We start from the raw sequence: 27223 nt of genomic DNA, 5'->3' as shown, positions 1-27223 counted from the left end.
CAAGCGTCTGAGGAAGTTGTTTTCCACCTTGACAAGTTCTGTCCCAGCATTATGCCCCACAGCTCACCTCCATAGGATGAGGCTGCTCTGGCTTGGGTGTTATACATCTCCAAAGCTGGACTAACAGGTTTAAAGGTTGATGAGTTTGAAACCTTCAAAATTGCCCCCACCATTTGGGATAACTTTAAACGGGATCTTGCTATCTGTGGACCCCAGGATAGGTTTTCATGTAAAGTTACTCCCAAATACTGGAACGTTCTAACCCTTTCCAGCCTTTCGGATCCCAGAATTGGATTAGGCCTAGTTGTTGTGGAGGGATTGAATACCATGAATTTGTTTTTTTCTGCGTTAATCTCCAGGCCATGCGCCCTGCAGAAATCCCCAAACCCATCCAGTATCCGTTGGATCCCCATCGGGGATTTGGAGAGCAGGAGGGTATAATCGGCAAACATAATTGCTGGAACCCTCCTTCCTGCCAGCCTGGGGGCATCGTTGTCCTTGACATTATCGAGGTGGGCTATGACACCATTAACAAAGAGGCAAAACAGGGTCGGCGCGAGAACGCAGCCCTTTCTTACCCCCCTGAGAACTGGAAATCTAGATGACAATGCTCCATCCCTCCCGCACCTAACCTGGGCAAAATTACTATCGTGGAGCCTAATTATTGCCTGTAGCAGCTGTGGAGAAACACCTAGCTCCCTGAGCACCGCCCATAATTTCTTGTGAGGTACCAAATCAAATGCGGACTTCATTTGGGTCGGTAGGTGGCGTCCCTTCTTCGGGCACTGGGTGCACCATATCTAAGCAGAGAGCATTATGGTCGCTATCTGCTCTTTCAATTACCCTAAAGTCCAGAACCTTGGACCACATGCTTGTGTCTACAAAAATGTAGTCCAAACGCGACTCGTGGTCCTTCCTATTGAAAGTACACATTGAAGGGGGTATCAGATGGAGTACGCCCATTACAGGCCCTCAGGGCGTGTTTCAAGGTTAGGGACGTAATCTGCACCACTAAGGGGGACCATGATTTCGGGTATGGGGATTGGCAGGGGGTAATCCCCCAGTAATCATCCTCAGCTGTCAGGGCACCCTCCTTTAAACCTTTCACTGGTTCAAAGTGGCAGTTGAAGTCTCCACCCATCAGTATCTTGCAATCAAAGGGTAGTTGTCCCAAGAATGAGGATAGATCATCCAAAGTGGATGATTCCATGGACAGACTAACTGGGCGGGAGTACACATTGACAATCGCCAGATTGAAGGCGTGTGGCCATTTAAGAAGAACACATTGTATGTCCTCCGAATGGGTTGGTATTATCTCCGCTGTACAGCCAATGTGACTAGCCACCCAGATAGCGAGTCCACCGGAAGGCCTCCCTTTGCCGCCCCACCTAGCATGAACATAGAAGGTTGCATAACCCGCCCTGGAATAGAGTTCCCTAGCCCAAGTCTCCTGAAAGAGACAGATATCATTACTATCTACTAGGGAGCCCCAGTCGTTAGAATCTAATTTATTGGCGATGCCTGCAACGTTCCATGAAAGGACCTTCATCCTTTCCGGACCTGACTTAGATGCCATTCCCCTCTCTCTCTCACCAGCATTGTCTGTGCATGGCGGTGGAGACCTATGCGAAAATAACCGCCCCTCTTGGTCCCCCAGAGCAGTTGCATCTTGAGATGTTAGGTTATGGTGAAATGATCTTAGCAATTGATTAGTAGGGAAGCCCAGGGTACTGATGGTAGTTGACCTCTCTGGTGAAGAGGGGACCGGGCTGCAGTAGGCAATGTCAGTGACATCTGTCCCTGTCCCAAACAAAACAGTATGGGGGACCACCCCTTCACTATCCCCAATGCATACAGCCATCGAGAGTCAGTCAACCTCGTCAAGGCAGCTGTATCTGTTAGCATGAACATAATTACTATATGTAAATGTGTCATGACGTGGAGGCCTATACCTTGACCCATCAATAGCAAATCCCACCCTAGTCCAGCAGTCGTTTGCCCCTAGATGCGAGTCATCGCCTCTTGGGTAAAAAAACGACAGCGGGACCAGTTCAATGGATGTATTCCCTGTGCTCCCGCACCAATTACATATGTGGGGGACAATCTGGGAATTCCTAAAGCTTACAAGGATACAATAACCCCCTATTTTCTTTACAGTGTGCCCAACCCATGGAACCCTCCCAACCATCAGTACTTCCCCTCTCAGATTTGGTGGTAAAGGCCTATGAACGTTCAACCAGCTAATAACTTTGTTGCGTAAGGAGTCAAAAGATTCCACCGCAAGGCTAGAGAGCTCAGGTACCCCAGTCAGGATTACAGTGTGGGCCGCCGCCTCTGGAGGCAAATTAACTACTTTTGGCCGGGTTAGGCTATTGCCAGTCCGGTTAGGGTGGTCAGCCATTACGTTGGGCAACTTTTCCTGCCTCATTGTGGTAGTCGGAATAGGCAACTTTGACTTCCTAACAAGAGGCACAGGAGGGAGTTGCCTTGGAATAGGTAATGAGTTGGGTTGAGGTGGGGTAACTGTGGGAACATTCACCGTGGCAGTAGAAGTGAGCTGAGTTGGAATCACAGCACTAGGAACACTAGTTGGAGGGGAGATCCCACTATTAATCCCATTTACTCCTTGAGTGCTAGTTCGCAATCCTTGCTGGACAACCCTACCCCCGCTTGCTTTTTCTATGGCTAGAAGTCTAGCATCTATACAATCAAGTTTAACCAGCAGGGGGTCTAGCAGTTTTTTAAGGATGTTAGTGAAAGAATGGATGGTGTGGTCCATGCTGCTAGAGGATCCCTCTCCAAAGATAAACGGGCCAGGCTGCAGTGACGAGTGAGTGTGGGCAGGGTGGATTGGGCTCACCATTTCATTGGCAATCACGGCAGCCGAGGTTTCCGTGACATCGGTGATGTTAACAGTGGTGTTTGGGATGTGATCCAATTTTGCCCTCTTAGCACCCTTTGACTGCCTAGGTCTTTTTCTTTTCGAGACTGCACCCTCCCGGAGACCCCGTGAATGTGCTGTGTTAGAGTCACTCCCCTCTTCCCGCGTCAGAACTAAATGGGATATTGGGGGAGACGTCGACTCTTGGATGATAAGGAGTGAGTCTCGATCTCTTTGTGAATTGGATGGTGTGGAAAATGACAAAAATCGGTATACATAAGCGGCGTTCATTTATGTTCACCACAGCCACTGTTGATAGTAGAGCGACAACCATGAAAACAGTAGCCACGCCATCTTGTCCCTTTTAGGCCCCATCGCGAAAGTAGGTGGCAGCCATTTTTGTGTCACGACCTCTCTGCCCACTGCCAATAGCCTGCGCGCCTCTCCCCCTCACACCCCAGCCTCGCAAGCATTCCCCCGCGCCCCGACAGCCCCCGGTTTCCCCTGCTTGGGCCATAAGCGCACCTCTAGCGCGACCCTGTCTCCGAGCCACATCCCGTACCCGACTAACACCTCCCTCCGTCCCTTTAATGATCACGCATCCTTTGATGAACCCCCTTCCTCTGTGCCCGATTGTCCCGCCCGATCCCAGGCCATCACCTAGCCCTGCGGATACAGTTTATTGCCCCTTACAGTAGGAAGCTGTCCCTCTTCAAAGAATCTATGACTGATAAAAGCCCCCATCCCATGAGATCCGATCAGCCGCACACATTCCGGGAGCCGGCGGGATATCCAGCTGCGCGATAGTCATCACCTACTGAGATCGGGGTGGGGACTTTTACTGTAAATACGTGTGGGAACGGGTTTGGAGCGGAGATTCCGAGGATGCCTTTCCGTACATCAAAGTATTGACAAGAATGTGTTTTATGTAATAAAGCAATAAACCTGTGTATAAGAGGCCAGGCCTCAAGGATGCGTTCAGAGCACCTCGAGAAGATACCCTGTTGTCTGATTTGACGTGTTCTGCTCCGTCGGAATAAACTCCTGTTTCCTGCCTTCTGTCTCCAGCACCTGCCTCTTTGTTTGGTAATCTCGAATGGTATGAGAGGCGGCTAACGACGGGCAAATACTGAAGGGTTCTTGGTCGAATTCGGCCCTACCTTTCGACAATTGGCGTCCCAAACGTGGGGCCCATCAGTGACGCGTGGATCCAGTGAGAGAGGTCCCAGCGACAGAGTGAATGACTGCAACGATCGGGAAGTTCACCTGCCCGATAGACCCTCGTCTGGCAGCCGATCATCCGAACTTCACCAGTTCCGAGCAGACCTCTCTCGAGTGATCTACGGTCCTGACTGGGAACCATCAGGAGTGCCACAGCAATTACGGAGAATAGAGGACGATCAGGCGCTGGAAGCGGAAGACGAGAAACTGTCCATGCGGTCCGGGTAAGGTCGTGTAAACACAACGAATTGCGAATTGATTGTTTGATTGTTTGAAAATACTAGTATTACTCATTTGATTGTTTCTGAGAGATTCTCTATTTGCAAACAAGCACAGAGTCGCCATACTCTGTTTAGTCTTTGCAGATAGTGAAGGGTAGGTAACGCAGGCCTTTGCCCCCGTTGTAATCCGTCGTGCCTACTTCCCTCTCCATTTGATTGATTGTTATCCAAGCATTTACTGTTTTGGAATTGGTTCTCTTTGGATCATTCTCTATTTACAAAAAAGCACAGAGTCGCAATACTCTGTTTAGTCCTTGTGAATAGTGAAGGATAGGTAACGCAGGCTTTTGCCCCCGTTGTAATACGTCGTGCCTATTTTTATCCCTCATTTGATTGATTGTTTGACCGAACATTGATCGTTCGGAATTGGTTCTCTTTGGGTTATTCTCTATTTACAAATAAGCACAGGGTCGCCATGCTCTGTTTAGTCTTTGTGAATAGTGAAGGATAGGTAGTGCAGACTTTTGTCCCCTTTGTAACCCGTCATGCCTATCTTTGCCCCGTTTGTTGGTAGTTGGTTCAGCCGGACCGTTTATTAGAGGTAGATCACCCGGCTCCACCGGAAGACGCCCCTAATAAAAAGGACATATATATATATAAAAAATTGCGGGTTAGCCGCTGTATCGTGCTAGCAAACAAAAACATAAAAATCGCTAAGAAAAACTAAAGAAATCGAACAAAATCAGTAGGCCACTGATGAGATCCTTTTTACCCCGCTAAAATAGAAGTACTAAGAATAGCCCCTTACGAGAAATATGAAACTAGTGGGAGGAGCCAAGTTCGAAGCCGCGATGGACGCAAGGCAGCTCGACTCCTCCGTCCCCGCTGCCCAAACATGTCTGCCCCACCGCCCACCACGCCCAATAACGGCAACATGATACAGATAAAAGTCAACAGATACCTACCCCCATTCCGGAAACTCCCGAAGTGCAGCAGGTCCGCAGCTACGCCCATCCGGAAGACGAGGCCCCCGGCACGTATAGGGCGGGGCCTTGCTGGCAGCCATCGGCCGAAGAGGTCGTTGGGTGGATGGCCCGGAAGCACCACGGCCACGATGTTGTTGTACCGGCCTTCCCATTCGTCCACCCTGAGGTGGCATCCAGCGAGCCACGGGTGGGGGGGGGGTGAATGCCTTGCTGATGACCCCCCCCTCTTATTGCCTGGTCCGACCATCACATATACCTGCGCCAGGAGACGGCGTGGGGTGCACTGGGAGGGAGAGGCGGCGCAAACGAGCCTCCCCCACCTCCCCAGGTGGAGGTTCCTCAGCTGCACCCCAGCGCTTCACTCGGCCAGCTGAGTTGCGCCCACTCTTGCGGCACAGTGCCTCGCTCGGCCAGCTGAGTCTCACCCGCTCTTGTGGCACAGTGCCTCACTCGGCCGGTTGAGTTTCACCTGCTCTTGCGGCTACAGCGTCTCACCCACCATCCGGCTGAATTGCACCCGCTCTTGCGGTACAGCGACAGGCGGCTGCCACGGAGCTCACGAAATGGCGGTCGGCTCCACAGACTTGGGCCTGGCCTGCAAGGATGGCTCTGGGCAACCCTGGAACTCGGACGCTTGACTGCTAGGGCATGGGCCCCATTCCCGAAAGCGTCCCCTCAGCCTTGAAGATTCTACAAGAGTCACCGGGGCCCCCGACTCCCGCAGACTTCCGGTGGGGAGCGACTGCCATGATTGCTCGCGGAATGGCCACGACGTAGCCACGGGATGGTGATGCTCTCATACTGACGCCAGCTTCAGTCTGAAACATCCAGAAACACTGTCGACTACCAATTCGATCAGTTCCGGTGGAGCCCCAACGTGACCCGGTAGGGAAGAACTTGCCCTCCCCTCTTTGACTGATGGTTCTTGTTGCCTGTCCCTTCTGTTGTCATTTAACGGAACTTTTTTGGACTGCCGAAAGGGGTTCTGGTCCGACCGCTGGTTGGTGGAGACATTTTTACTATATTCTGGACCTGCCCGGCCTCGCCCAAAATGGCGCCGGTATAAATGAGACTCGCAACTCCTTGATGTGTACTGGTTGCTCAGCCTTGATATCATGAGATATGTATGCAGTTTTGAAGCACATGGCGGGCGGGGACGGGTACTGATTGAACATTTGGACATCCCTATTGATATTAAGTTCTGATGTATTATTGATTACTGTACTATTGAAAGTTCGAATTAACGTTACTCATGGTACTTGCCCGCAAATGTATAGCTAGATAATTTCATTGTAACTGGTCCTGTCGTACCTTGATTATAAAATTAACGTCCACCGATTCCACAACTGTTAGACACCTTAGTTCCTGCAACCTAATGGCCCGCCCGTTACGTTTTTTCTACAGTGTAAATGTGCCCTCGTCATATACGATTCCAGTTTGCTCCGTGGCCGGCCCACGTGGTTGTAGGCCCGTATTTTTATGCTGACATCTTTTTCAATCAAGGTTTTAAAAGAAAAAAAAATAAAATATGTAGAACTAGCCTCATATCAGTCACTTAGATTGGTAGGTTCTCGGATAAAGGCTACTATTTTCAAAATAAATAAAGGACAAGTAAAATGAAGCAATTTTGGTTATGAGAAATTAGAAAGGCATGGTACATACGAACAATGCGAAAAGAATAGTCAAGATCTGTCGTATTTTTGCATTCCTGCAGCATAAGCAATAGGTAAAGGATCTGGATATTTAGATATATCTATGAATAGGACAATAGACCAGTTCCTCTGGGCTGCAATGCCGAGATGCAAGGTAATGCTTCCCAAAGAAGATAAGTTAGGCACGTGGTAGGTAAAAACATTTCGTGTTTTTGCGCGCTGATGTGCTTTGTACGCTGTCACCCCCCCTCTTCTCTTTCTCTGCAGGTTAATATCGGAATTTCAGCTGGAGTATGGAGAAGACCCAGAATGCACCGTGTTACACGCAGAAAGAAGAAGAATTGTATGGTATGAATGCGCGCGTGGGCCCCGATTTGTGTTTTATGAATGCTCATGTGTGGCGCACGTCTGGGTTGACGGACGAATGCTTTTTTTTTGTATGACTGAGGTATGGATCGAGCGGTTAATGGAATAAGAAAAACGAGCCCGAACATGATACCTGCATGTGAAGGACGAAAAAGAATATAGCACTTACCTTACCTAGGAACGACTCTCTCCCTCTCTGGAGCTAGTGAATGGGAGAGTGGCCTACGCCAGAAACTGGAAGGGTTTTTGTAGTACCTCGGACCCCAACCGATATCCCAAATGAACGCCCTAAATGACACGCACCAGTGAGTCAACTTAATGTGCAGACTAGATGAGAAAAGTTAAGGATACCCCGGGTTGGGGTTCATCCAAAATCCCCCCTCAGCCCAGAAATTAGGGATATTGTCATGTTTTAGATTCACCCCCTCTTCTTCCATCCTCATAGAAAAGTCAGAATTGCACCATCGCACATCCGACAGGCACCCCTCCTTTACCTCAACTTGGATCGTCATTTGTTAGATGTTGGAAGACCCCACCGTGAGTATAAGCACGACTGGACCAGTGTCCGACCAATTAAAAGGAGTAAGTATTTATTGAAGCGAGGTTACCAACAGAAATTGTCTGCTATTAGGAAGGAAGGAGAACGAAGAGCTCGACCCCCAAGTGAATTAAATGGAGTACTGAAAATATGCAACACGCATGAAAAGGCTCTTTCGCCAAAAATAGCCCTCTGTTTTATCTTAAGTTTTCGTACTTGATGTATGTACTGTCGCACCCTATCTGGTATTTGTGTATACGTAAACTATGAATTTATGTTTTCCCTCAGCTTGTGTTTTATACGTGAAACTGACCCGTACTGATCTATATGTGTGTGCACTGAATAGCCTATTATTGTACACGTCTCTCTCCCTCTCTCTCTCTCCCTCTTTTTATGTTGTACGTGTACTAATAGCCTATTTGGTACGCACGACGCTCTCTCCCTCTGAGGGCTCCCTCGCTCCCTTTTGAATAAATGACGACACTGTACCTCGCCGGTACGGGAATAATTGGCTTTTAGACACGACAGTGTTTGAACAAATTGACAGAAACAAAACGATCGTATTTTGCCATATTACTGCCTCTCCTTTCTGTAAAATGATGAAACTTAATTGGCTGAGAAAGAAAGGACAGTTGAGACGACTGATGTCCCCTAATCTGACCCTTAAAAAGGGAACTATATGTCAGTGGCTTTTGTCTTAAGTACTTTGGTAACACCACCCTCATCGTTCGGATTACCACCGCCCATTGTACAAAAATAGAATGTCCGATACGTCCCCGTTCCTCCAGAATGGTCCCAGTTCTGTACCAGCCGTCCCAGAAAATCTTAAAGACTGTAGCTATAGTCCCATGATAACAGCATTTCACATTTTTTATAAATTAACAGACCTTGAAGAAACATATAGCTCAACAGGATTTGTTTTAGACAAACGCGAGTCTCTACCGAAGGAGCCGGTTTGAATTCGATAAACTATGTAATTTTTAGATATCAGACTTCTTGCCACGTTCGCAAATATAACAAGAGTAAAACGCCAGACAGACATGTTGTTTGAAAAAAAAAAAAATTAAAAAAAAAAAAATGCTTGCCGACCTGCACTACAGCAATGATGCATGAGTTAACAACATACACCGATGTAAGGATTACTAAGCATCCACCCTATCGTGACCAATGAACGCTTCCCCAACTACTTGGGGTTGGGAGAGAAATTAAAGTGTGTAAACGTCTTCCCCTGCCAATTCTCTAAAAAACTGTTTTTTTGTACTCATTTAAGGATAACGTGCAGTCGTCGGAGGAGAGGGGCCGGATGTGACGCACAGCCTGGCTGCAGATCGGAGAATATCTATGACCTCGACCAAGGTGGAGCCACAGAGCAAAGAGTTGCGGGACAAGGCACCGTTCTCAGCGTGGAAAGTGAAGGAAAGAAGGGCCGCCCAGAAGCCCCTGCACGTTGATGAGCTCGTGCCGAAAGTCCCAGCCCATTGTGCCCGATTGATTGGCCCACTTGCTTGAAATTTCTGCCCTCCTTGGTCTGTTTCAGATCTGATCCCACTCCGCCCTCTCTTCCCTCGGCCTCCCAAAGCACGCCCCCATCACCCCCCTTTTTTCATATGGAATTTTTGAACTTGACTCTGAGACGAAAGACAGCACAAAAGATAGAATAGGGTTTGTCATGAAGGAAGAACGGAATGCGGGTACCCCGCCTAAGGTACCTATGATAGGTTAGTTAAGGAACAGGACAAACACAGGACTGTGGTCCAAGAGCAAAGAATGGCCACACCCTGCAACGCGAGATCTGAAGTAGAGCTGGACGCATAGCTCCACCGCCGGTGCTCAACAGTGCCAACGAAAGAAGAAAAACAATGAAAGCCTACCAGTGATGGCTCGCTGTAAAAAGACACTGGACAGACGAACCCTTTTTGAACATTGCCACCCCTTGACTGTCCCTTGTATTAAGTTGAATTCCTCTCCCAACCACTTGTATTGATTATCACCCAATTGAGCTTTCGAAACCTTACATCGGTCACTTTCAACTGTACATGGATAACTAAGAAAGCGTTAACTCTGTATCATGATGATTGTAGAACACCAGTTATGCACATGAGCATACCGTCTAGTTTTGACCCCCATGAAGTCCAGACCTCAAGAAATATACTTAATAGCCCTTATTTGGCCAGAACATTTTTGTATGACATCATGTTTGTATTCGAACGAATTTCCTACATCGTCTAAATAATATCCCCGTCTCCAAGGTCTAACATATGACACAGCTAATGTAATTTTGTATGCACTGCCTCCTCGCCTATCGCATCGACTACATGTGGTTATGTACGATTCTGTTAACATTGATAGCAGGATTATTTCCATCTGCCCGTAATGCATATGGGCTACCAAAGACCTCGATAGACAGCCCAGACACATGCTTCCCTTATTAGTATAACTAGATGTCAGCTTATACGTCCTTAGACCTCAGACATAAACAGAAATGAACTAACTCATGATAAAAACTGGGGACTGTGGAAAATGACTAAAATCGGTATACATAAGCGGCGTTCATTTATGTTCACCACAGCCACTGTTGAAAGTAGAGCGACAACCATGAAAACAGTAGCCACGCCATCTTGTCCCTTTTAGGCCCCATCGCGAAAGTAGGTGGCAGCCATTTTTGTGTCACGACCTCTCTGCCCACTGCCAATAGCCTGCGCGCCTCTCCCCCTCATACCCCAGCCTCGCAAGCATTCCCCCGCGCCCCGACAGCCCCCGGTTTCTCCTGCTTGGGCCATAAGCGCACCTCTAGCGAGACCCTGTCTCCGAGCCACATCCCGTACCCGACTAACACCTCCCTCCGTCCCTTTAATGATCACGCATCCTTTGATGAACCCCCTTCCTCTGTGCCCGATTGTCCCGCCCGATCCCAGGCCATCACCTAGCCCTGCGGATACAGTTTATTGCCCCTTACAGTAGGAAGCTGTCCCTCTTCAAAGAATCTATGACTGATAAAAGCCCCCACCCCATGAGATCCGATCAGCCGCACACATTCCGGGAGCCGGCGGGATATCCAGCTGCGCGATAGTCATCACCTACTGAGATCGGGGTGGGGACTTTTACTGTAAATATGTGTGGGAACGGGTTTGAGCGGAGATTCCGAGGATGCCTTTCCGTACATCAAAGTATTGACAAGAATGTGTGTTATGTAATAAAGCAATAAACCTGTGTATAAGAGGCCAGGCCTCAAGGATGCGTTCAGAGCACCTCGAGAAGATACCCTGTTGTCTGATTTGACGTGTTCTGCTCCGTCGGAATAAACTCCTGTTTCCTGCCTTCTGTTTCCAGCGCCTGCCTCTTTGTTTGGTAATCTCGAATGGTATGAGAGGCGGCTAACGCTGGGCAAATACTGAAGGGTTCTTGGTCGAATTCGGCCCTACCTTTCGACATGGTGTCCTCAACTGCTGTAACACTGATTCAATTGTTTAGTCGATGCTATCCAGAAGGGATAAATGGGTAACATCCAGCAGTTCTGGGGATCTAGCATTCGTGATTGAGCCCGGGGAAACTCGCTGTAAACTTTCAATCCCCTCTGCTATCTGTTTTTCTAGGGCTGTGAGACCGTTCTTTACCACAGTATTTGCTTTGATGAGAAAACTATCCAGAGTACCTGTTACCAGTGTGGGCGCTTTGCTCCTCGTCTCCCTCGTTGCCATATTGATCAATTCCTGCTGCACAAGACCAGATCAGATTATAAAAGTAAGTAAGGATCAAGCAAACCAAAGGCAGCTGGACACGGACTTAGAAGGGTGGCCCGGTCCGGTCTCTCCCGGGCTCGAACGGGCTACAACGGGCCCGCCCTTGGCCCGGGCTTCGCCCGGCGCCGTTCCGCGATGCGCGTGCCGGGGCGTGAACTTATAGCCAATGGGCGGGCGGGGCACCCAGGAGGGAGGCGGGGTCGATCGGGAAGAGTCTCCAGGTGCGGCTGGTAGGCACGCCGCAAACACTCCTGGGACTCGCAGTCCCGCTGTGGCTCCTTCCGCCCACGATGATCCTACTAATGCCTGGGGCACAGGTAGGGAACAGAACTCCAATTGTCACTGTCTGCTCTGCACGACTACGAGCGGCTCCCGCGTAGCAGGGGCCGCAAGTCGTGACTTTAAACGCCCAGGAGGGAGGCGGGGTCGATCGGGAAGAGTCTCCAGGTGCGGCTGGTAGGCACGCCGCAAACACTTCTGGGACTCGCAGTCCCGCTGTGGCTCCTTCCGCCTACGATGATCCTACTACTGCCTTGGGCACAGGTAGGAAACAGAACTCCAATTGTCACTGTCTGCTCCGCACGACTACGAGCGGCTCCCGCGTAGCGGGGGCCGCGAGTCATGACTTTAAACGCCCAGGAGGGAGGCAGGGTCGATCGGGAAGAGTCTCCAGGTGCAGCTGGTAGGCACGCCGCAAACACTCCTGGGACTCGCAGTCCCTCTGTGGCTCCTTCCGCCCACGATGATCCTACTACTGCCTGGGGCACAGGTAGGGAACAGAACTCCAATTGTCACTGTGTGCTCCGCACGACTACGAGCGGCATTCTGTATCACTCTCTTATGCAACAGGCTAGATTGTCTAACCATGTACCGTTAAACCAGGAAAGATCTATAAATATTAAAAATACTTAATTCAAGTCAGATATGTTATAAAACCCCATATATATAGCTTCTTTTACTAGCCTGTCTTCACAAGCCTAGCATTGATTCGTCTGTGTCTTGCTTGCTCAGAAGTCTGAATTGTTCATCTGGTAGTTTGAGTCCTACTGATATCAAATGTCATGTGGTTTACAGAAAAGTCACCCCAAAAGGTACACAAATCGTCCACGGCACTGTTCTGATCATATTGCATCGATCCTTGGAGATCTACACTGGCTCACCACTGAAGCCAGAATCAAATTCAAGCTAGCCTGCTTCACATTCTGAGCAATATACTTTCAAAACCCATCCTACTTGCTGAGCTCAATAGATATCTCCAGTGTGGAAAAAGGCTCTGGAGTCATTTTTTTTTAACTCGAATCAAACCAATGTAAATGTGACCAAGCTGTCCCTCAATACTTCTCTGGTGCCACCTCCTGTCTTTGGAACTTTTTTTTACCTACAAATTGCATACAACAAGAAGACCTGCAATTTCACAAAAGGTTGAAAAGCAGTCTGTTTAAACTCTACCACTATATGTAATCACCTTCTCAACCAGGCCTTTCTGACCTTCACCCACTCCCAGCGTTTCCGCTGTCTTATCCACATGTCCCCCACCCCTCTTTCTGCCATTTCAGGACAAACTGCCTAACCCTGTTTGTTCCTCCCTCAAGTCGTGTAGCACCTAAAATAAATAGGATCTGCACGTTTAGACAACATAAACTACTGGATTGGTGTCCAGATTCCAGAGGACCCTAAAGGATATGTTAGCCTTTGGACCAGCCAGCTCACAGTACCACCATAAGCCTCCTAACCTTACCAAGGAGAAAATAGTTTCTGGCAACTATCGAACATGACAACCCTTGATCCTTCACTTGTGCTCACTTGGTCTCAGGGAGATACACTGAACAAATGGTGGGGGCGTTTTCAATAAGCATTTATTGAACCAGCATCATTCTAGTATAAAACATGTTTGCTGTGACAACCATTATACAGAAACAGATGTATACTATTACAAGCACCAACAGAGTAAATAAAAGGTAGAATTCTACCATGGTGCTTAAACAGTGAATATATGCAGACATATAGATACATGGCAGTATCCGAACCTACTCCTTCTATGCGGCCCCTATCTAAGTGTATCTAAGTGTACCTAGCATGTATGTGGGTGTTAAGTCAAAAATACCCTGGGAAGGAGCCAATCAAATTACCTGATGGGAGAGAACGAAGGACCCCATCTTGTTTTTGAGCTGGACACCCGTCAAGGGATGTCAGACCCCTGTGTGCTGGAGCTTCTGCGTGCAGGGACATCAGTGTCTTGTGTAAGAATGGAAGTTTCTCCTCTGTCTATGTTTGGTAGGTATGGTTTTTTATACCATAAAGATAGCCTCGGGTTCCTTACACAATCAATATGTTGTGAGTACAATTATGCAATTGAGCCTAGAAGAATACCTGCAATTATGCAAAGCAGTTCTTTCATCCTAGGATGAAGATGACCATGACTTTTAGACAGAGTATGTTCGTGCTGTTATGTACATCATGTGCAGGGACTTTTCTAAGAATCCGCATGCATAATAAATGAGGCTAGTTTCAAAGAAATGTATTCCGCACATAACTGCGTAAAAGGTCTATGATTAGAACTGTTATGCAGAGCAATGTAGAAAAATTTAGGTAAAAGGTTGTGTAGCTACATAGGCCTAGATTGGGGTTCATAACAATCATTTTTAGTACTCTCTTTTATTCCATCCAAACATCTTCACTTTTGTGTGGGTCTTTGTTCTATACACTCTCATCAGCCATCTCCGGGTCAGAGTCTCTTTACTTTATTGATTTTGTTTGTACATCTGTTATTGTTTTTTTTTTTCTCCAACAAGCCTACTTAAGTATTCATTGTAAGGTGTTTTTCTATTTGCAACATTTGATATCACTTCAAACCACACTTACGCATACTATTGTTATATGAAAACATAGATAAGATAAATGAAAATTCAATCCCACATCTCTTTTTTAACAATTTGACTACAACTAGCCATTTTTACCTCACATTTTTCAATTATTATATGAAAACATAGATAAGATAAATGAAAATTCAATCCCACATCTCTTTTTAACCAATGTGTCTACAACTAGCCATTTTTACCTCAAATTTAGTTTCAAGATCATAAAACCGATGTAAATTTCGAACTATACATTGAATTTTGTTTATTTGAATACAAGTCATATATTATTTTAATCTCAACATCATGTTGCACCATTAGGTACTTTGATTCTATCAACTAAATTTGTTAGAGACAGACTTCTCACTGTGTGTACAGATGCAAAGACTATTTGCTTCTTTCTCAATCCCTCTAGCAGGTTCGTAGGTGATTGAGCCCTTCTCACTCACTGGAAGACAAAAGTGATGTTTTTCTTTCTCACTTGCTTGAAGAGGAAGAAAGCTCACCTCTCTGTAATCCTGTAGAAACCCAGTTAAACTGCAGGACAACAACATTTTTGGACATAGTGGCCAGTAGACTAAAAGAGACAGCCACAGGGTCTACCGGAATCACTAGCCATATTAAAACAACTGTATGCACCTAGTACCTCTAATCTTAATGGACTGCATCAATCCAATTTGTGACTTTTAAAATTTTAATCACGTGAATCTACCCGCTCCTTTTAAGCTTTATCTTTTTCTATTGACTGCCTTTTATATAATTGTAGGTTTTAAAATTGTGAGTTTTTATTAACTGTACAATAAACAAATCTAATCTAACCTCTCTGTGATGGGTTGGAGACAGTCAACATGTTTCCATTCTTAGCACCACTTCTCGCTTTTGGGCAGTGTAACTGAGTTTTGAGCTGCCGGAGGACGCATCACGGTCGTTACGGGGAACCCCTTTGGATTTTCACCGAACGGTCCTATCATAGACCGACTGTGGCATCGCATCTATATCTGTATTTTTCTGATTTCGCGACATATTGGGCTTACCAGTTATTTTAGATTATAGATAGACTCTTATCAATTGTTACCCGACGTACTTTGGTTGGACGTATCAGAATTCATTGCTCTCTATTTTGAAGTACAGCAGATTCACTTATGGGATCATTTGGATTTTTTATCCCTTATTAAAGGAGACGAGCTTTTCGCCACTCATGGTGCCATTTTTGCATCTACTTCGGGTAGTCATCATCTCTGAAGCTGTCATTTCCAACATAAGCCCTAAAGAAGTCCCCTGTTGGGACGAAATGCGTCGGCTGTATGGTCCTTCATTTATGCTCTTGAAATGAAAGATATCAAATTGAGGAATAACATCCTTCGTGACTCATTGAATATTACATATCGTATGCCATATGTTGTGGTGCACCTTTGCTGTTGTGATTAATGAGTTTTGAGCTGATAGAAGGCAGGTTCTCAAAGCATTGAGCAGAATGTTTTCACTTTTACAGCAGTTTTTCCTTTCTCTTTTGAGACAGGTTCCAACTCTAAAGAAGGGCAGCTAAACGTCCTGGTGCTTGTCCTATAATTCCTCTGGTCCGGTGACCACAGCTTCTGCTTGAGTTTACATTTGCACATTAATTCATGATTCTCAGTGGCATTTCTCAAAAAACCTGCTGCTATTGGATACATGGAGATGCCAAAATCGGTTTAAATTCATCTTTCTAAAAGTGCAGTTATTCTCTTAGTAACAAACATATAATATAACCAGTTTGTCTGCTTCCAAGGTGGTGGCAGGCATCCCATATTGCCTCTGGTTCTTGAGAAAATTAGCCAGTCCTACTGGCCATCAGGTAAGTGTTTGAAGCATTAGCTTTCTCCAGCAAGAGCTGAACACAGGAGGGGAGTTAGGACTTGGCACACATTTTCTCTTTCTAATGTTAGCAGCTGCCAATCACCATACCAAGATCTTGGCTCAGGTGATGCTTTTCGCAAGCTACAGGCTGCCATATTCAGTTTTCTCTGTTTCAATGTGTTTGTTGTGCATCAACTTGGCAACAGTGGTCTATGAAGGGAGGTGTGAACATCACTGGGACAATCATGGGCAAGAGCAGTGAGAACTATCTCTAAGACTATCCAATCTAACACGGCGACCCGTGTTAGATTGTACGTGATGATGATAGTTACTCGTGTTAAAAGGAGCTTCATGTTGAGTGGACTCTATCTCTAGCAGAGTTGAATACTCTGCTGGTCAGCATGGTCAGCACCTTGCACAGTAAAAATCATGTAGGAGGCCTTCCTGTGCATTCAGAATGTAAGTCTTCTGTGCTTGTTTAATACCAAGTCCATCAGGAGAGCTCCTACAAGTTAAACTTACAGGAAGAGGAAGTCCATCCACAGAAGTTAGCACGGCATGAGATTTCTTCAAAAGAATTGCTAGTAATTAAAAGGTCACATAACTTTGATTTTTAGTATGTTCAAATGACTGAGCTATTCCAGCTATGAAAAACATCTTTATTAGATGCCAGAGATGATTTTGTTCCTTAGAATATAAATACGTAGTTGCAAAACGTTGAAATGAATTGTAAAGAGTATGCCTTAATTCTACTGAAGTATTTTCTCACAAGGTCAAAGTATGTCACTTGCCATAGTGTGATGAAGACACATGTTGACACTCAGTTTTGAGGGAGGTGACCTATTGATGTGAATCCTTAACAGCTTTCTTTAAGACCATAGTAGATCAGAGGTAGGTCTGAAAATTCTAGGCAGAGCCCTCAAAAAAAGGGTACGGAGCAGTGCTGAAGTTGTAAAGCAATAAGTGCTAGGGCCCAAAGCTTGGGTCAGAAGCCCATGGCTGGCACTACTAATATTGGGGGTGCCGAATACCAAGGCTGCATAACATCATGCTTCCTTCATCCACCAACAGGCATTCTCTTCCTCTTTATCTCACTATCGCAAGTTCTTGTCATCCATGCTTTCTTCCTTTGTCACTGTTTTCCGTCTTTCTTTACCTTTCCCCTTTTGTGTTTTTCTCTCTCTTGCTCTCCATAAAAGTCTGATGTGGAAAATACGTGCTGACCCCCAAAGAGGAGTGCCAGTGAGTGGGTCCCACCTGGAACTACTGGGTCAATTTAAGTACTATGATGGATAGTGGTTGTCTCTGGCGCTTCACTTTTGAAGGGCCCCTTGATACTGCTGCAAAATCAAGTTATAAAGCGGGACTGCCATTTTATTAAGTAATGATGCAACTATCGAGGAAATACCACTAGATGGTGTCAGGTGATTGTGCTGCTGATGTTTCGTTTTTGCAGGAGGACATTTTTTATGTTTGCTTGTCTATGGAATCAAGTGCTTGTAGTAAATGACATGTGTAGAACACGTGGGGCACTGCATTCAGCTCTTGACCCAAGCCCCACAAAAACTTCTGACGGATCAGTCTCCAAGTACATTATTCCTATCCAGTTTGTAAAAACCAACTAAGTCCTTGATTCAATTCCCTTTATGAAGATGAAGTATATTTCTTTTGCTTGTGTTAATAACAAGGGTGTAGCCAGAAAATTAAAGTACCCTCCACTATGAAATGAAAGCTCTGATGGCACAAAGCAACTAAATGCAAATTAGCTTATCATTCCATAGAAGAGCTTCCTGTCTCTTGCATTCAGACATCTATCTATTCATCCTTTAACCCTTCTAGTCACCTGCTGATATCCACTATTTCACCTTTACATTCTTACAGCCATTCATTTTTTCATGCATCATTCAATCTTTTCCCATTCCATCAATCCATTCACTCTGCCATCCACTGATCCATCACCCACTCTGCCATCCATCCATCCATGCATCCCGATCCTTCCATCCACTTTGCCATCCATTCTTTCACTCATCTGTCCACTCTGCCACCCATTTGCCCATCATTTTACCCACTAATTCATCCTTCCATCCCTTTACTACCCTTTCACATGTCCATCCACCTATCCATTCATTCACCCAACCATCCATCCATCTACTGGACCATCCTTTCACTTGTCTATCCATCTATCCATTTACTCATTCTTTTACATATTTCATGCATCATTCAATCTTTTCCCATTCCATCAATGCATTCACTCTGCCATCCACTGATTCATCATCCTCTCTGCCATCCATCCATCCATGCATCCCGATCCTTCCATCCATCCTTTCACTCAGTTGTCCACTCTGTCACCCATTTGTACATCATTTTACCCACTCATTCATCCTTCCATCCCTTTACTATCCTTTCACATGTCCATTCACAAATCCATTCATTCACCCAACCATCCATCCATCTACTGGACCATCCTTTCACATGTCTATCCATCTATCCATTCACTCATTCTTTTACATATTCATCCATCTACTCACACGTTCACACGTTCATCCACCCACTCATTCATCCACCTTCTCATTCCTCCTTACTTTCACCCTTCCTTTTATTCAATATCCCTCCCTTTCCTGTTCTATTTACCTATGTTTTGTGTTTCCTTGCCCGAGCTTGCTCTTCTCTTGACGTTGTATTCATTCATAGTGTTACTTATGGGATTTTGTCTACCCAGTTCCAGACACACGAGGCTCATAAAGAGTCCCACCCCCGCTGTAGCTGCCAAAGCGGGGGCTTCACTACGCCAGTGGAATAATATCTAATTATACTTCAGCCGCGGTCGGCAGTGGGAGTACCTGCAGGGCGGTGACGTGGAGAGGGGGAGGGGCAGGGTGGGGGGTAGTAATGTATGGATTAGGGAGTTTTACAGGTAAGTAAAAAAATAAAACGAATTTCGTTGCACGCACTGCATCGCATTTGGGGATGCAGTGCACTCAATGAAATTTGTTTTATTTATTTAAATGTTTACTTACCTGGGAAGCTCCCTAATCCATACATTACTACCCCCCACCCTGCCCCTCCCCACGTCACCCTCCTGCAGGTACTCCCACTGCCGACCGCGGCTGTTATACTTGTTTTCTGTATAGCACTCATAGCACTTTTTACGTTTCTAAGCACTGTAAAACAGGTGTTACTATCACTACAATCATTGGTTTCATAATTTATCGAATTCGACAGAATGGAAGGGTCATTTGGCCTTGTCGGGACACAACTTCTGGCGTGCAGATTACATCAAAGGTCAATGTTGAGAGATTTACTCGCTGAGCCAACTTACTGGCTGCAGCTGCCTAAATAACATTTGAAGGTCAAACATTGTTTTAGGGATCAGGAAATACATATATGGTCATTTATTGAATGTGATGAATTCAAGCAGGAACATATATCTGTTGGGGTACCATGTGAATAGCCACAAATGTTATAAATGCATGTCAGCAGGAATGAGTATGAATTATTAACTTCTTACCAATATTTTAATTTTAGCTTTGCCCAACCAGAAATAATACCAGGTGATACAATTGTTGCCACTTTGAACTGCCAAGATCCAGATAAACCTCCAAATCCACTTACGTATGAACCACACAGTGGTCCAGTTGGTGACGGACAACTTTTTCAACATATACCGGATTTTCCTAATATTATTCAGGTGAGCACGTGAATGCAATCCGATGGACTGAAGCATACATTTGGTTAGGAGTGATTTTATATAAAATCAGCCAGGTAATGTTATTGATATTTCCTACAGATTGTGTCCCACTGCTATTTCTTACTATTTTCAAAATTCGATACATAATCATTTTAGAAAATGATTAAGTATATTACAGGTACAGTGTATTTGAATTCGTATTTCACCCATGTAGTCAATCATAATTGTTATGGAATGGTTCTGTGATGAAATGTAATTGTATACAGGTTTCAGATAGTCATTGTATTGGATTTTGGGTTGTTTTATCTTTTGCTTAACACCAGAATCATCATTATCCTACATCTCCCTCATGTAATCTTTTATTCTCCCCTTTTCATTGGCTTGCTGTAGTCCTTGTTTTTCTGTTACCTCTCCGGCTTGGTAGTGTCTATCACACGTCTAGAAATGGTTGTACATTCGATTTTGCCTAAAGCAGTAGTAAAGTGGCTAAATTATTGCATATGTTAGCAACTAGTGCAAAATAAAATGCGGCCTCCAATGTGCACAATTTGGCTGATGCAGTTATTCCTGCATCAGCCAAATTGTGCACAATGGGCCATTCAGGAAACACATGAGAAATATACATGCCCTGCTTTTTAAATAACATGCACACTCCCCTAGGACTTTTGAGCCTACTTTTTGGTTGACTTATGAGTATTAAATTGACAGGTTTAGGCCTGGCAAAATATTTATTTTGCCTGGTCAAAATGGCAGCTTGAAATTCAACAAACAGGCTGGGAGGGCACATTTTACAGTGCTTTTTTATGGTGGCACAATGTGTGCTTATTCTGGTGTCAGTTCTTTGCGTTGCACATCCATTTCTCCTTGAGTCTGCTAAATACATCTGTATTTTCGTACTTTATTTTTCCAGGTATATCCCACTAGAAGCATTTATTTACAGGCCCTGGGTACATGCAGCACCAGTTATTAGGGACTTATAAGTAAAGTAAAATGTGTCAATTAGGTCTATGCCATGTTACCATGTTTAGAAGGGAGAGCAGTAAAGGGCTACGAAAAGGTCAACTAAAATGGGTTCATTGAAAGAAGGCAGAAATCTGAGGGAATGATGCCACACAACAGATAGTCATTTGCCACTCACATCAATGATGTATTTTGTTTCATGATATTGTTGCTGTTGAATTCTGTGTAAAGACTGTAATACATGAGCTATCTGTAGCAGTGATCTTAGAGGCCAAAGAACCAGTTTCGCCCCTCCATCAGTACCGGCATGGAACTCAACAGGGTGTCATCGGCTTCACTTTTCTGATATTTCACATCTTTATAACACTTTCCCAATACGTCATGCGTTAATTGACCACGCATATTTGAAATCTGTTTAAAATATGGTTTAAAAACACTGGACCACTTAGTGTTTCTCACTATAAGACATGTCTGACCTGTATGAAACAGTGTTTCCCAGTATGATACAGTGCTGCTCAATATCAAAGAGAGCTAGAGAGCTCTTTAGTATGTGATAATACTGCCCACTATCAACCATTTCTCAGCACATGGCAAGAAGGGAAGTAAAGGTTCGGCCACCTAGACATGCTCTACGGAAGGGAGAAAGAGTGAGAAGATTGGCTAAACAAGCTGAGGGTCCGACTGGGAAAGTAAAGTTAGATATTTTTCTGAGGTACATTGGGTGTGCAGCATGCCATAAGCAGAGAGCTTGAAATATGGATGGTGTGGAGACTGGCTGTCAATGAAAGATTTAAGGATGAATAGCGATGGAGGACCAAAGAACTAATCCGAGAGTTCGACATGCCTCCACATTGTAGACTACTTGAAGAAGAGTGGACCGGCAGATAGAAAGCCAAAGGTACAGTGAATATGCATAATCAAGATGGGACAAAATGGATGTTTGTACCATAGTTTTCTTGTTGGATGTAAGGGGAGGAAGGATGAGTATAAAGACCTTGCAAACACTGAAAAAGCAAGAAAACACACACATGAATCTCCCTCACGACCTAAAGTTTTCTTTTACCTGCATTAATTCAATTACAAAGTGTGAGCACCAAGGAAATTTCAAATACTCAATCAATTAACAAAAATATATTGTCAGCAGCTTCTCACCTTTCAAGCGATATATCTTGGTGATCGTGTGACAACGCCGTCATTACGCCTATTTCTGCGAGAAGTAATATCGACGGCAATATTTGGCCTTTAGAAAGGAAAGTACCATTTGTATAAGAAGTGGCTACATATTCTTTAAAGTCGTCTCCAGGATATTAGAACACGGCTTAGAGTTTGTCTATCTAGAGGAGGGATAACAGAACATTCCCCTTCGTTGGTGTTGCATGTATATAAAATTGGATGCACCTTTGCAAAAGTCTGAAGATTCATCAGTTGTGCTTCTCCCCCCGGGTTGAGCGGCTCTTTTTAAGGCTCTATATCTGGCAGGTCCTGAGGAAGGTGGTATGTCATCGTTTTTTTAGCCACTGAAACGCGTCGATCGTAGCCTGTTTAAGATCCTGCTATATGCAGTTGTCAGACTTGGTCACTGAAACTATGATGTTATTCTGTAGCTGAGCTTTCCAGATATATGTGATGTGTGTAAAGGTTGGTCTCGTTTGGAAGAGTGTGTTGTCAATGGTTGTATGTGAATTTGGTTGTGTCTCTCTACCTGGGGATAATATATTTTTCTTTTATATAATGCTTTATTATTTTTTCTATTGAAATATGTGTATCTTTAATTGTAATAATTTGTATGGTGCTGTCTAATGTATGTTCTTAAAATCTTTGTTTAAAAAAAAGAATGAGATGATGAAACATTTTTTGAAAAGAAGAAAAGAAATGAAATATAACAATATATTTTTGTTAATTGATTGAGTATTTGAAATTTCCTTGGTGCTCACACTTTGTAATTGAATTAATGTAGGTAAAAGAGAACTTTAGGTCGTGAGGGAGATTTGCTTGTCAGAGGTTTCTGGAGTTCCTGCGTAAATTTCTTGTCACCAAGAGAATCATAAGAAAAAAATCTGCACCTTCTGATTGATGCAGTGGGGAACAATGGGCATAACTTACTCTGAACAGTCTCTATGAGAAAGGCTGAGATACACATAAACATCAAAGACAGTGGCGGTTGGCATTAACGGGGATGGAAGTCGGAAGTGTGCGCATGTATAAAATAATATATATTAAAAAAGTGAAACTTACCTGAGCTCAGCTTTGTTCTCCCTCCAGACATGTTCTTTCAACACAGGAACTGGAGGCAGCAAATCCCCTCACCAATCCTAGGGCTGCTCTCAACAGCATGAATGGAACCCTAGAATTGGTGGGAGTGGCCTCACCGAGCGCTCCACAGTGCTCTGGAGGCTTTGGCTTGCTCTAACCTAGTTGTCCTAAGATGGTGGGTTAGAGCTGTTTAAAGTGTGCATTGATGGCTGACCGTCGCAAGATGAACAGCCAAAAAGACATGTTCCCTTCAAACAGTGCCATACCAGCCCACCCACCTCCTTGATGCGTCACTTAGCAGCGGCACCACCCCAGTCCTGACGCTCGGCTCAAGACAGGGGATGGAAAATAAAATGGTAATTAATTCCCATTTTATATTTCATGCCTGGGGATTTTTAAATGGGACAACGCTCCTCTGCTAAAATGGTGGAGCAAGCCCCTGATCAAAGAAGAACACTGTGCACAGTTTAATCCAAAAGGAAATTTGTATGCAGAACACCTTATGTTCAAATTGGTGTGCCAGTATCTGTGTGAACCTATAACAGCTGTGTTGCACGGCTCAAAACCCTGGTACAACATTGTGTTGTCAATAAATTCATAAATGATGCAATTTAACTGAAATTCATTGAGGGCTGTTAATCATCAACCACACAATGAAGGAACCTCAAAAAGCTATACAAGTGTCCACCTTAAAGGATAAGGTCACCACCTGCTAGATGTCACACAAATTATAGAAAATATGCCTGGGGTCGATCCCCCTCTGGCTTACATTAAAGGCAATTTGTAAAGTATTTAGTCAATGCATACAATGTAGAACAAGTCACAAAAAACACAACAAATCTCCACATCCAATTTTAAAAGAGAAAAGATTAAGGAGTAAAATAAGACTAAAACAACACAAATCCAATAAAGGGTACCAGAGATCTGATTTTATTCTTTTTTAAGAAAACATGGTTCCAATAATAGCAGATTGCCAATGACATTCAATAGTCACAGAAACCCATGAACTGGTTGTCATTTGAGGCTGACTGTGATGGAGCCCTGGTTGAATTCACCAAGTGGATTTGTCCCAGTAAAAGTCTGGAAGTCTAAAGGTTTGAAAAAGGATGCCAGTCCCCATTCAGAAAGGGACTTTGGTATTTTTTTGAAGAAAACATTTGAAATTTCTTCTTATTTTCCTTTTTTTTTTCTTCTTCTTTTTTTATGATTTCTTCTCAGAAAAGCAGTAGATACAATGATCCAGAGAACAGAAGATAACTAAAACAAATATTCATATATATACTACATAATGGGCCACATATTCTACTGTTCCATAAACGGACTTCAAACTTGGATGCCCCTTACCTTCGCCCTCTAGCCTTTACATTGATACAGACCCATCTCAAAGTTGAATACATAAAACAATCTGGCATACCAGGCTTGATATGTTGGGGAAGCCACATCCTTCTATTTTGATGCAATCATATACAAATATTGAAGTTACCGTAAAACAAAAGCTTATTAGTGTTGATTCCAACTGTAGAGTCTCATCACAACCAAGTAGCTTCATGGTTGGAGAAAAAGACACCACCTGTGATAAAGTTTTATAAAGAAATGTTTCAATCCCCTGTTTTAATTCATTAAGTTTAATACATTCAGAGAACATATGAAGCATGTCCGCGGGCCCCTGTGCACACCGTGGGCAGTAATCGTTTTCCCTTTCCCCCAGGCAAATAATTTTGCCGGTGTAAAATATAAACTAAAAACTGTTTTAAAGTGTTGGGCTTTTAAGTTGGCAGATAAGAACACCTTCTTAGACAATAGTAATGATGTACTTAAATCAACATCTGGGTTCCCTGGTTTATCTGCCCAGACAGTTTCGAATCTAGGAATATCATCCACGCTGGCCCCAGTCAAAATGGAATATAAATCTTTGATACGCGGCTGTTTATACACCATACACTCTAACAGCTGTATTCTACCCTTATTTATAATCTGTGGGACAACGAGTCTAATTGTCTCCCTGATTTGGACATACTTAAAAAATGATTTAGAATCCACACCATATCTCTCTTGTAGTTCTATAAATAACATAACTCCATTTAAATCAAGTATGTCTCCTATACTATTAATTCCTGCCTGTTCTCAACTTTTACCCAATGAATCATATAATCGGGCAGGGAAGACTGGTGAACGCCACAATGCTAAATATCTCTGTAGTTTAGGGATTTCTAAGTACTTCCACACTTTATGCCAAACGTTCCAGGCCACTCTAAGAGGCTTAAAACGTGTTTTTATAATAACTCCCCTCCAAATGCCTCATTAGAATCCCGGGTGCTGCACCACCAATAGCCAACTCAAAAATAGTGGGAAGGATTTCATCCTGTCCTCCCGAGGTTGTTTCTACCTTAGGTTTAAACAGCATACCAATTTGCTGCAGTGATATGGCCCAATAGTAAAATAGAAGGTTATCTTGTGGTAATGTCACGAATGTCATGGAGCTCTTGATCTTTCCATAATTCCAAATAAATTGAGAAAAAATCCCATTTAAATTCTTTAAAATAGCATTTGCTGGTTCCAACGGACTACATCGCAATAGATATAAAACCTTAGGAAACATTGTCATTTTGATCACATTATTTCTTCCTATAACGGATAGATGTAGTTTGTCTACTCTTCTTAGATCTCTACCTGTCTTCTCTGTAAGAGGAGCAGGATTCCAATCCCATGTTAATCCAACTTCTGTGGAAATATTTATCCCTACATATATAGCGGCATCAGTATTACGTGGGTCCTGACATGTGGTGGTTTTAGTGCGCAAAATCCTGGTCTTGTCAGTATTCAAACCATACCCAGACTCCCTACCAAATTCAGAGGCCAGCACTTCAATCCTTGCTATTGTACCTATTGGGTCAGGGATGATGACAGCTATATTGTCAGCATATGCTAACACCTTGGTTTGAAACCCCCTGACCACAAATGGTTTGATTACTTGGTCTTGTAATATTGCTCTTATAAATGGGTCAATGTATAATGCAAAAAAGGATAGGGGAACAAGGGCAGCCCTGTCTTGTATCCCGAGCTATCAAGATCCTTTCTGTTTTCCTACCCATCAGTTGAATTCTTGCAAAGGATTGCACATACATAGCTCTTAGGGCCGTTATTATATGCGGTCCAAATCCTTTATTTCTAAGGTTGCCCCAAAGATATGCCCATTCCCCTTGATTAAAAGCTTTTTGTGTTTCGAGCAGGATTAGGGACATGTGCTCCCCTGAGGTTTCCGCTATATTAAACAATGAAATTGCCCGGCTTATATGGTCTGTAGTCTTCTTAGTTTCAATGTAGAATGGGAGTATGTCAGGTTTGAGAACAAATCTCTCTGCATGGGCTCCCCTAAAATTTTAGTTGTTCCTATAGAACCAAAGGCTGGATACCCATGGGCAGGTTGGCCCAACTAGAGTTTTAGGGATTTCTAGCATTTTCTAAGTTCAAATGCAGAATAAAACTCTGGTAAATGTCAAATAAGAAAATTAAGTGCCAGTCCCAAAATGAGTGCCGTGTGCCCTACCTGCTCAAAATAAACCACTGACTCAGAATAAGCACTTGAAAATGATAGTCTCCACAATAATGTGTATTGTAGAAAATATACCCCGGAGACTATTGCACCCAGAAGAAAACAACTGATTGGTTCAGTTAGAGGATTTTACAAAAAAAGCCTATGATACGTGATACGCTGTGACTGAGATATTTAACCCTATCTCAGAGAACTTTACTTAACTGATACAATAAGCTTCTATTTTCTATCCACCTATATTGAATGAATTACTTTTATCTATCTTCTCCTCTCATCCTATTCCTTTCCCTCTCTTTTGATGTTTCATTCTATGATGGACACATTTTCAGTTATTTAATCATACATTTGATTTCACAATTCTTGTATAGTTTTCTTGAACAAGCCTCACCATGGATCTGAAGCATCCATTGTGTATTTAAACTCTCTGTTCAAAAAAGGATTTCTGTGCTTGAAATTCTGCCTATGTACTTGTG

The 27223-nt window shown here is 44.1% G+C and overlaps 1 protein-coding gene across 1 annotated transcript in view; it reads left to right on the top strand.

Annotated features, from left to right (window-relative positions):
* Positions 1 to 27223, top strand: part of LOC144783380 (cadherin-related family member 3-like) — a 567696-nt gene that overhangs the window by 344164 nt on the left and 196309 nt on the right. Inside the window, exon 11 of the mRNA XM_078662381.1 lies at positions 19822 to 19984. Coding sequence (XP_078518507.1) covers positions 19822 to 19984 — 163 coding nt within the window. The remainder of the gene's footprint in view (positions 1 to 19821; positions 19985 to 27223) is intronic.

This window comes from Lissotriton helveticus, chromosome 9, assembly GCF_964261635.1.
Source record: "Lissotriton helveticus chromosome 9, aLisHel1.1, whole genome shotgun sequence".
Lineage (NCBI taxonomy): Eukaryota > Metazoa > Chordata > Amphibia > Caudata > Salamandridae > Lissotriton > Lissotriton helveticus.
The sequence above is the reverse complement of the archived record's forward strand: the minus strand, read 5'-3'. Positions and strand labels throughout refer to the sequence as shown.